At 23.2% G+C, this 12,732-nt stretch overlaps 1 protein-coding gene across 1 annotated transcript; it reads left to right on the top strand.

The window, feature by feature from the left end:
- Window positions 1–7,142: 7,142 nt before the first annotated feature.
- On the top strand, window positions 7,143–11,873 carry LOC110613598 (LEAF RUST 10 DISEASE-RESISTANCE LOCUS RECEPTOR-LIKE PROTEIN KINASE-like 2.1). The gene is made up of 6 exons (XM_021754818.2): window positions 7,143–7,961; window positions 9,141–9,164; window positions 9,275–9,346; window positions 10,184–10,210; window positions 10,313–10,342; window positions 10,551–11,873. Exons 1-6 carry the CDS (start codon window positions 7,193–7,195, stop codon window positions 11,642–11,644), a joined length of 2,016 nt encoding a protein of 671 aa, XP_021610510.2. The 5' UTR covers window positions 7,143–7,192; the 3' UTR covers window positions 11,645–11,873.
- Window positions 11,874–12,732: the final 859 nt, after the last annotated feature.

Below are 12,732 nucleotides of genomic sequence, written 5' to 3'. Positions count from 1 at the left end.
GCCAGCAAAGAATATTTTCTTTTAATTTATAATCTTTTAAAAATGTTTGAATTATAAAATTAAATAAGTTTTAGTTAATATTAATTAAAATAATTATTAATATTAAATTTTGAGCCTTATTATCTAATAAAAAAATAATAATAATATAAATATAAATTTATAAATACGTTTAAGTATTCATGTCTAATAAGACTTAAATAAATAATACTACAACAGAAATTATCTTATTTCTCGGATAAAGATTAGTATGAAAATTAAATTAAAGAGATTAAATTATTGCTTACCATAAAATTAAATATTTGTATTCTTACTTATTTGAAAAACAAGAGAGGGAATGGTTTCTTGGCATTAAGATTTTTAAGTTTGAATAAATATGCACTAATTTAGAATAAAAAACAAAATAATATATCTTGATTATAAAATTTAACAATAAGTATATTAAAAATAATATAATCTTATTAATAAATAATTATCAATTAATTGAATATAAATATATAAGAACTGATGGATAATAGAGGGAGGGCTTGATAATTTAAAATAGCGAATTAAAATGATTTCTATTAAAATAAAATTAAAGTTAAATATTTTATTAAAATAAATTAAAATCGAGCAACAGAAATAAAAAATATTCAAAAATTGAATGACTATAGATGAAAATTATCTATAGTACATATGACTTTCCCTTTATTCCCTTCTCTCATTCTAAGGAATAAACAGTATTGATAGTGACTTTTTTAGAGAGATCACATATTTGAAAAGTCACGATGACTGATTATAAGGAGATAGCCAATCTCTCTCACATTGTAGGTCTTCCACTATTAAAGGGATACTATATATGTCTTTCTTAGAGAAACTCTTTAAAAAAAACGCGTTGATTTTTTTTTAATAAAGTAGCCATCAAAATCATCAATGTGAATTCATGTGAGAAATCGATCCAAAAAAGAGAGAATTTTATTGGAAATACAAGTCTTTTTCTTTTTTCATTGAGTTTCTCTTCTCATGTGGCGTCACTAGAATCACAAGAGAATCACAACAAGAGAGACTCAAATCAATATCTCCTTTATTGGAAACTATTTTATGCAGTTCTATACCTTTCGACGGGCACTTGACATAAAATATATATGTAAATTTGTTTGAGAGATGATTTAGCTAAATTTCTTTTAGTTTTAATATATTTACTTTAATTTTCTCATCTAATTGTCTAAATGATTACAGATATATTTTTGACACTTAATTTTTTATTTTCATAGTTAAGATGTTTTTTTATTAGTTTTGTTTAAAATAATTCATTTTATCATAAAATAATTTAAATAATTTTTTTAATTACGCATGATTTATATTTTCTTTTAAAGTGAAATATTTTTAAATTAAAAAAATAAATTACTAAAATCAATTTAATTGAATTTTTGGAGAATTATTAATTTCAAATAAGTGCATGTACTTGACTAGCTAACTGAGACGTAGACGGGTGTGGTGGTGAAGACTTGATGACTTCCTGCAAGTGATGAGTAATGGCTAGCTTGAAACGTCAAACTGGGCCAATTTACTCCATTATTACAATTAGGGCTTCGAAACTGAATGAAAAACCTCATGATTTTGAATAAATTTTAATTTGTTTAACTTTCAACTAATTAAAATAGTTTAACTTATAAGAGTTATAATAAAATTATAAAAAATAAAAAAATAAAAAAAGAAGGGAAAATATTTGGCCAAGTGAAATCCAAAGAGAGAGAGGAGGTGATCAAAAGAGATAATTTTCTACTTTTAAAACAGTCTTTATATATATATATATATATATATATATATATATATATATATATATATATATATATATATATATATATATATTTAAATAAAAAGATAATTATTTACAATTTAAAAGAAAAAGTAAAATAAATCTACTACTTTTATGATGACTCTTATACTAATTATGATCTTATTATATTTGCATTTATCTGAAACAGTTTTAAATTTTGTATAATTGGCAAAATCGAGATCTGTAATCTATCCCTCGACTTAGGTTATAGCCTTGAGTAAAACTATACCTCCAGTTAGAAAAAAAACTCTAAAACCACATCTTTCGGTTGCTTTTCTCATTTTTGGCTCAAAGGCTATCCCAAAATCAAATTCCAAACAAAAATCAATTGTTTATATCAAAATCATAGATTTTAATAGAAAAAAAATGGTGAGTTTTGCAACTCATTAATCATATATGTAGCTTGCACATCATCATCAATATGACAAATATACTAAACCTTAACAACATTACTAGCATTCTCATTAGGAATACTAGGTGCTTCTTGATCGAAAATATACAACCTCTTTTAAGAACAATTCTCAAAACACGATAGTGGTCTAAGAAGTTCAATTTAGTTAATTTGTTAGCATCAAGTATGCTACATAAGAATAGATAATTACTCATAGTAGAATTAGATTCTATTCATGCAGAGATATTTAATTAGTAGTCTCATGTATTTTTCTAATTATTAGATAATGTCTTTAATCTTTAATTAGTCTCTCATTATTTTATTCAAATTAATAGTCCTATCTATTAATTAGAAAAATCCAGTGTAGATCTCCGAATAGGCTAGGATCCCATTTAATTTAAATAACTTTGAGTTTGCCTAACAAATTATTATAAATTAAATTAGGTAGATAATATAATTTATCAATCACATCTCTATGTCAGTTAGGTGACAACTCTTTGTCTTTATCATATCTTATATGTTATGACTAACTCTTACTCTAAACTTATATGCTCAAGCGTTTGCCCATCCAAATCAAATAATTTAGTTAAGTAAAACCATATTCAAAAATATCAAATATTTCAACATATTCGAATGAAATCAATTTTGAATTTGCCTAACAAGTTAATAAAAACCAAATTCTAGTTTTATGCTATAACAATAGGTGATAAGTCATCGTGTCCTAACAAGTTAATAAAAACCAAATTCTAATCTCATGCATAGGCATTATTGTTGTATATCTTACATATCACATATATATACATATCACATACATAAACATACACATGATGATTATAAACATTTTAAAAACAATTCTCTTGAGGCATAAAGGGAACTTGATAATTTAAAAACATACGTGATAACTTCTTTGATTTTTAGAAGTCAAAAAGGGCTCCTCCAATGCTTATGTAATTTTCAACATCTCTTTTTTTTTTTTACAATCTCATAGTAATAAGGAAAGGTACGACACGCAAGACTTATTTAAAAATTAGCAAAAAGATCCAATCATTCATTCATACATATTGAACTTTTTAAAATCTTCTTATAACCATTCATTATGCAAATAAATCATATTAAATGTATATAAATTAATCATTATTTTATATTATATTTATTATTAGTTTTGTGTGCTAAAATTAAAAATTAAATAATTTAATATTTTAATTTTGGTGATAATAAAAAATAATTTATGTATAAAATAATTTTATTCAAACCTCTAATCATATTTAAAAATTAATTTTAATAGTAAATTATAAAATTAAATTTAATATAATTAATTTCTAAAATTAATTTAATGAATAAACAAGTTTATTCATGTTTCTAAATTAGAAAATACACTAAAATTAATTTTAATTACTGAAAAATATTTCAGTGGCCCAAAGTAATCAAAACTGTTTTAAATTAAATAGCCATTTAATTTAAGGAATGATTTTTATTTTTATTTTTCAGCCTAAAAAGGACCAACTTGAAAATCTTTAAAAATTTATAAGGATCAAACGACAATTTGACTTCATCTTTAAAAATTTGAATAATCCATAGACATAGATTACTTTTATATGGATTTCTCGTCTGTTCAATACACTTATTTATAAAATAAGCACTTATATATTAATTTTATATATTTTACGTATCTCAAAAGATCTATTACTTTTTTTAAAAGAAAATAACATGGTATGTAGTCATCTTAACAAGCCTAATCATTGTTCAATCATGGTAAAAATATCGACTAGAAATATTTGAGGATATTATAACTTAAATATAATTAGAATATCACAATTATAATTATATTATAATTTTTTTTACATAGTAATATAGTGTTGTGAACTTTATTTTTATTTGAAATTCAATTAAATTGACACTAAAAATAAATAACAGTCTTTATAAAATATATTTAAATATTTAAAATATATGAATAATAATATTAAATTATAACTATCAGATTAGCCATAAGGCATATTAATAATAAAATTTCTTTAAATTTAAATAAATACGCACCAATTTAGAATAAAAAATTCAGAAAAATTCAAATTAAATAGCATATTAATATATCATATAATTTATTATAAATTTAACAATAAATTTATTAAAAATAATATAATCTTATTAATAAATAATTATTAATTAATTAAATATAAATAATGTAAATAATGGATAGAGGGCTGGATAATTTAGAAATCTGCTATAGCAAGTCCGAATGATTTTTGTTGATATAGAATTAAAATTAAGTGATTTTATTAAAATAAATTAAAGTTAAGTGACAAAAACAAAAAAAAAACCTCAAAATTAAATGATTATGAATAAAAATTTTATCTATTTTTCCTAATTCTCTTTCCCATTCTATGAAATAAATAATATTAGTAGTAACTTTTTGAAAGAGATTGCATAAATGGATCAATCGATGACTAATTATAAAGAGATAACCAATTTCTCGTAGTATGGAATCTTTCACTATTGGTCTTTCACTATTGGAGATAGACTACACACATCTTTTTTAAAGAGACAAGTCTTTTTATAAAAAAACACATTTATTTTTATATATATATTTTTTTATAAAATAGCCATTATCAATTAATATAAACCTCATATGAGAGATAAATCTAAAAAGAGAGATACTATTGAAAACACCAAATTCCTCCCATTTTTGTTTACTTTGATTTCTCATATAATTGCCTAAATAATATAAATGATTTTTAATATTATAAATTTTAATTTTATGAGAAATTATTAAAAAAATCTTAATTTTTTTAAAAAAATTATAATTGCACCTTAAATTTTAAACTTTTAAATTTTAATTAATTGTACTCTAAATTTTATTGCAATGACAATTTTATTAGTTTTTAACAAAAAATTTAATATTGAATTGCAATTGAAACAAGTATAAAAATATGAAATTAAATTGATAAAAGTAAAAGGATAAGGTGGAATTGTAGAAATAGAAAAAAAAATATAAATCTTTTTAGCTATTAACTTTAAAATTTATATAAAAGTTAAACAGAACCAATTTATTATTTAATTTTTATAATATAAAAAATTAATTAACTGATTTTTTAATTATAAAAAATATATTAATACATTATGAGTTGTTAAAAAATATGTTAATTAATACTTTTATTAATTTTAACAATTAAGTATTATATAATTTCTATGATATAAGAAAATTAATTAGTTTTATATAAACATTTATTAAATAATTTTTTTATAAAAAAATATTTAAATTTTTTTATAATATTTAATTAATAAAATTTAACGAAATTGATTAATAAATTTTTTAAAATTTTAAGAATGATAATATATTTTTTAAAATTAAAAATTTTTTAAATTATAAAATTAAATAGTAATTTTTCTAAAATATTATTTAGTAAACATGGAAAGAAGTGAAAATAATGAGTTTGATGGCTTCTTCAAAGTAATGAGAGGGACTGCAAATGTGAAACGTCAATTAAAATTTGGGAAGTTTACTCCAATAATTTACTAATATCATATGTTATAATCTCAATAAAAATTTGGGAAATAATAAAAGTCTAAATCAATTAAAAAAATATTTATTTATTTAATTATTTTAAAAAATTCACTTAAATTATAAAAAATAAATTTAAATTAAAAAAAAACATATACGTACTAAAATTTTTGTGCCATGTCCTCATAATTCATTTTATCTTCTCAATTTATATTTGATAATAAAATATATCTAAATAATTATGGGAGATTTTAAATTTTATTTTTTTAATTTTTAATTATAAATTAAAAAAAATTATTTAATTATTTTAAAAATTTCTCTTAAATTATAAAAATTATATTTAAATTAAAAAAAAAAAAACATACAAGCACTAAAATTTTTGAGTCACATCCTAATAATTCATCTTTATCGTCAGAGAGGAAGAATGAATAGGATTCTCAAATTAAAGTAGCAAAGACGGAGACAGCAAAGCAGAAGCCGTAGGCCATGGACTGGCTAAAATGTAGACAACACTGGTGATGATGATAAGCTTATTGATAACTTCTTACAAGTGACGAAGGAGACTGCATGTCTGAAATGTCAAAAGTGAATGAGACCCTGTGTTTTATTTTGAGATTTAAAAGTAATTAGAGAAAATTTATATAGATAATAAAATTTTGTAAGTTAAATTAATTTTTTTTACTTTAAATAATTTAATTTAATTTATATTTATGATTTATTTTTTTAAAAAAATTAATTTAATTATATCTAAATAATTTATGAAAATATTAAATAATCTAATCATTATTTATAGTATTCTTTTTTTTTTAATTTAAAATTTATTTTTTATAAGTTTAAATAATTTAATATATAATTTCAATTATATAAATAAAAAATAAATAAAAATTTATTAAAAAGTGATTATAAAAAATAAATATAAATAACTTAACTTTATATTTTTAAACAATAAAAATATTAGTACATTTATAGTTGAAATATGGAGCATTAAAAATATTTTTTTTGGATCGCACTGATTGAAATAATTTATTGTTATTAAAATAATATTTAACATTGTGATTTTATTTATAAGAGAATAATTATTAAATTTTTGAGTTTATAGAAATTCATTAGTTATATCAAAACTATTTGAATAAAAATATCTCTATAATTTATAAAATTAAATTATTTAGTAATTTATTAAAAAATTAATAATGAATTTGTTTAGATTTTAATAAAAAAACTAAATATTATAAATATTTAAATTTATAAGTACTAAATAATATGTATATTTAAAATTATATAGATTAAAAATATAAATATTCAATAGTGTAATTTTTAGATAGAGATGAATTAATAAATTTTTTAAACATTTAAGGACTTAATAATAATTTTTCTTATTTTTTTTTAGAATTAAAAAAAAATTACATAAACACACCTTATAATTTAAAAAATTCCAGTGTACCAACAATAGATTAATGGCTAGAGCCGCGTGAAGAGGTTTTCATGTAAAATGAACACAGAAACAATGTCAATCTCCGTCTACCTTAATTCCAGGATTGGAGAAATTGTAATCTTCGTTTTCCTGCTCATCTCCCAAACTTGCAAGGGTGGGGATTCAAATCAGTGTCCACCTTCTTCATGTGGGAAGAATCACAACATCAGTTACCCTTTTCGATTACAAACTGATCCTAAGAATTGCGGAAACCATAGCTATGAGCTTTCTTGTGAAAATAATTTGACGGTGTTCAATCTTAACGGTGGAAGATACTTTGTTCAATCCATCAACTACGATAACTTCACTATCCGACTGGTGGATGCCGGCGTCCATCCAGACAATTGCTCCTCCATTCCTCGTTTTCCATTTATATACGATCTGTCGGAAAGATATTCCACTTATAGATACCAATGGTCAGAAACAGAAGAACGCAAATGGGCGAAGTTAAGACAGCGTCCAGAGTTGTCGCAGATGATTATGTTCATAAAGTGTCAAAATCCAGTGAAGTCTCCTCCTTACGTGGAAACAGCTCCTTGTCTTAACTCATCTTATGTAAATATAGGAGACATGAAGGCAAACGATTTGATGGAGTTGTGCAGCGTGGAGATGATTAGTTTGTTTCCATTATTTCCGGCAAAGAAGAACATGTCGTTTCTTGAAATTCACAGGCAACTTGCATTTGGGTTTCAGCTTTCCTGGCACAACATCCACTGTGGACAATGTGATGGTGGTTGCTATCTGGACAGCAGAAAAGGCATTCGATGCCTTTATAATGATTACTGGTGTAAGTAATGCTTTCATCCATTTTATCATTAATAATTGATTACTTTCACACACAAATTTATTTGATTAATAAATCACTGTGATAGTCTTTTTCCTTTTCTTAATAATATATTCTTTCTCCACCATTCTAATTATATCTATAATACAAAAATATAAAATATTTTTCATATTTTATTATGTTTGGAGCTTTAGAAAAATTCATCACCGGAAAATATCTTTTCTAATAAAGATGAACTTAAAATTTTGAAAATCTTATTAATACTGATTATCGGCGTAAGTAAAGGCTTTCGATGTCTTTATAAGACTTTACAGGGTAAAAGTCTATCAAGCCTCACAATTAACCAGCCTCAGATACAAATCCCAATACAACTAATTCAGGAATGAAAATGCACAAAAGGAATAAATATAAGGTAAATTAAAAAAAAAATTATCTTAGTTTGACCCATTTTTTCTTTATAGTAGTTGCGATATTTGTATCGTTAACAAATAAAGGTAATTTTTTAAATGTAATTATGAAATATTAAAGTAAAATATAATTATTAATTTATATTTTTAATAGAAAAAATATTCTATAATTTAATTGATCAATTTTTTACTCTAAAATTTATAGTTCAATTTATCTCAAATTAATATATTGAACATCAATATTTTCTGACAGTATTTATAATTATTGCTATTTATTAACAACTAAAATTTTATTTTAACACAAATTAATTTACAGATTTAAAATGAAAAATCGATGAAACTAAAAGTTTTTTTTATTTTTTCTACACACAAATCCAAATTCAACTTAAAACACATCTAACTGAATACAAACCTAAATACAATAAAAAAACCCACATACAATTCATACAAATCCTAATATAATACAAAAAATATATAATACATCTAACTCAGGCTGCATCAATGCCGTTTTGGAGATTAACGTAACAAACTTTAATAAATCAAATTAAAATTTTAATTTGATATAATTTATATTATTTTGATTTAAATGGAATTTTAGTCGATCCTAATAAAAAAAAAAGAAAATCGTAAGAATAATTAATTATTATTTTTACATAAATTCAAATTATGAAACTAATAAGTAGTACTGAATTTTATGTTCCCTATGATTATATATCTGATACAATCTATAAGATATATGTGTAATACTGATTTATTTTCTTCTTGTTTAATGAAGGGAATATGTTATCTGGAATCATAAGTAAGATCCCTATCTCTATTTAAGTAACATGTGGTTATTTTTAATTAACAATTACTTCTTTTAAGAGCAGCATTAACATCAATAAATTTATCTACATCAACTTCATGCAGGACTTCTCGTATTCTTTTTGGAGCTACCTTTCCAATATATAGCAAAATTTTCTCTACGTTTGCCTGATCCTGGTAAGAACTCCTATTAACAAATCAGTAGACATAAAATCTATTTATGTGTAGAGACAAAATTTTAAAAAATATATTTATTTTATTATAATACTCTCCATTTTAATTTTTATATTAATTTAAAATAAAAAAATTATGCTTATTTAAATATATAAATATAATTATTAAAATCATGTTTTATTTATATACAATCTATTCGTATAAATAAATAAAATATAATTGTTTTTTCAATTTTTCAATATAATAAATAAAATATAAAAAATATAATTGTTTCAGAGTATTCCATTTCCTTAATAAAATTTAGAAATCATAAAAGTTGTTTGTTTGTTGTTTTCCTATTAGAATAAAAAGGTTAAAATAACATATATATTTTTTAATTTTTTAAAAAATAAGAAAATATTTTTTCAAACACGCTCTTAATTTTTTAAAAGAAAAAATATTTTTTAAATTCTTAGAATTTTGTTAATACTGAAAATTTTAAATGTATCTGTCTTTTGTACGAGTTGGCAATAACTTCTTAATATTTTAACTTTATTCAAAAACCCAAATAAAATTAAAATTATTTATGTTAATTCAATTATATACTAATTATTTAATATTTGTTTGATAATAATTTTAAATAAAAGTATTTTGTTAATCATTTGAGTATGAGAGATGTGCAATGTCTATTTCATTATTTATTCAATAGGATGTTTTACTATTTTTTTTCCAACACAAAATATAAATAATCTCTCACGCACATGCATATAGCTAACTCAAACTCAAATATTTCATTTACATAAATATTTTCTTTCTATTATATATATATGTAATGCTCTTTTTTTTTCTCAATTATTGAAGGGAATTCGATCTTCTGGAATATCATATGTAAGATGTCTCTCTCTCATTATATAATGTGATCATATTTAATTAATTGTTGTTTAAAAGAGCACCAGCATCAATAAATTTCTCTACATTAACTTCATGCAGGGTTACTTGTATGGACTTTTGTTTATCTTGGTAAGAACTCCTTCCATTAATGAATTAGAGAACATAATTGCCTATTTATATGAAGAGACACCATGGAAATCTGTAACATATTAAACCTAGTTAACTTTATCTTATGTTTTTGGAAGCATATCTCTCACATTTCTTAGGTAAAATTTTAAGGGCAATAACTAATTAATGAGTTTCTCTTTGTTGAATATGATCCCATAATTTTATCCAGGAATGTGTTTTGTTGCAAGAGCTTTCTGTGGGGCTCCATGTGTGATTGCATTTCTTATTTATAAATGGAGAAGAAGGCATCTATCTGGATATGAAACTATTGAAGAATTCCTCCAGAGTCACAATAACCTTATGCCAATAAGGTATTCTTATTCAGACATTCGAAAGATCACTAGAGGTTTCAAGGAAAAGTTGGGTGAAGGAGGCTTTGGTTTTGTGTATAAAGGAAAACTTCGTAGTGGTAAATTTGCTGCAATAAAGATGTTGGGTAAATCTAAAGCTAATGGACAAGATTTTATCAACGAGGTTGCTACAATTGGAAGGATCCACCATACCAATATAGTAAAATTAATTGGTTTTTGTGTTGAGGGAACAAAGCATGCTCTTGTATACGAATTTATGTCTAATGGGTCTCTTGATAATTATATTTTTTGTCAAGAAGGATCTATTTCTTTGAGTTGGGAAAAGTTATATGAGATATCTTTTGGAGTGGCACGAGGCATTGAGTATCTACATCAAGGTTGCAATATGCAAATCCTTCATTTTGATATCAAGCCTCATAACATTCTTCTTGATGAAAATTTCACTCCAAAAATTTCTGATTTTGGGTTAGCTAAGCTTTATCCAACTAAGGGAAGCATTGCATCTCTTACCGCTGCAAGAGGAACAATTGGATACATGGCACCAGAGTTGTTCTACAAAAATATTGGGCGTGTTTCATATAAAGCAGATGTATACAGTTTTGGAATGTTGTTGTTGGAAATTGCAGGAAAAAGGAAAAACCTAAATGCATTGGCAGAAAATTTGAGTCAAGTTTACTATCCATTCTGGGTTTATGACCAACTCTCAAGTGGAAAGTTAACAATAGAAGACTCATCAGAGGAGGAAAATATATTAGCTAGGAAAATGATTATAACAGGATTATGGTGTATACAGATGCAACCTTGTAATCGTCCTCCAATGAACAAAGTACTAGACATGCTTGAAGGAGATCTCAAAAGCCTAGAATTGCCCCCAAGGCCTGTTCTATATCCTGTGGAATCAATGACTATGGATGAAGGAGAATCATCATCAATATCAAGTGAAGTAAAATAGATACAGAATATTGCTTAGTTGAAAGAGATGGTAAAATGTTCTGCAACTTCTTTTACCTTTATAAATTGCTCTATAGAATTAGTGATGACTTGATGATAGATTGTAATAATTCTATGCGTTTAACTTGTTGAGTTTAAGCTATATTCCTATTTACATAATCTTTCAATGTATGATAATGCATTTGCATTTTGCTTCGATATTTATAGAGCTTGATTTTCCTTTGTGGATATTGCTCCTTGACCTGTAATCCAAGTCCTTAAACTTGGAATTATGAATTTCATGACACTTTTCAGTTTATAGAGGTAGGGAAGGGAACATAAACTGTAAGGTAAATTAGTGCAGTTTAGATCGAATAATGCTCTAATTTAGTAGAAATTTTACTATTTCACCATTATACGTATAATGAATATATTAAGGAGTGAGATTCTTTATTAATTAATTAGGTTGAATAACCATTAATCATGGTAAATCCCATATATGTCCTATTACGATTATCGATTAATATTCAATCGTTATATTTATAGCAATTATATTTACGTTCTTAGAAATTTTTGTATATAATTATTATATACACAATGGTTAAAATTTTACTATATAATTATTTATACTAGAGATATGCAGTTTGGATTTTGATTTAGTTTGAATAATGCTTTGTTTGTAACAAGGATATATAGCCATTAAAATTTTAAAGGTAGATAAAATTTCAAAAATCAAAGACATGCATACACATATGTGAAGAACTGTTAGAATGCTTACTTATTGCAAATGATAAGAATATAATTTACTGCCATAAATAAGATTATAATCTTCTATATATATTTATTTCATATGTTTTATTTTCTCTAATTACTTATTTAAATTGAATTTTTGAAGTTAAATTTTTGTTTTCGCCGTCCTTAATATTAGTCCTTAGCTAAATATTAAAGTCAGGCAAAATATAATCGTTAATTAATATTTTTCTTAATAGTTTTAAGGAGAAGTGCTAAACTAATGTAAAATTTTACTTATTCTTATTTTAGCTTCTATAATTTAATTTTATTTAAATGGTATTTCATTATTTGCTTGTTTTATCAATATTTTCTTATAAC

This window comes from Manihot esculenta, chromosome 4 (genome assembly GCF_001659605.2).
Source record: "Manihot esculenta cultivar AM560-2 chromosome 4, M.esculenta_v8, whole genome shotgun sequence".
NCBI lineage: Eukaryota > Viridiplantae > Streptophyta > Magnoliopsida > Malpighiales > Euphorbiaceae > Manihot > Manihot esculenta.
The sequence above is the reverse complement of the archived record's forward strand: the minus strand, read 5'-3'. Positions and strand labels throughout refer to the sequence as shown.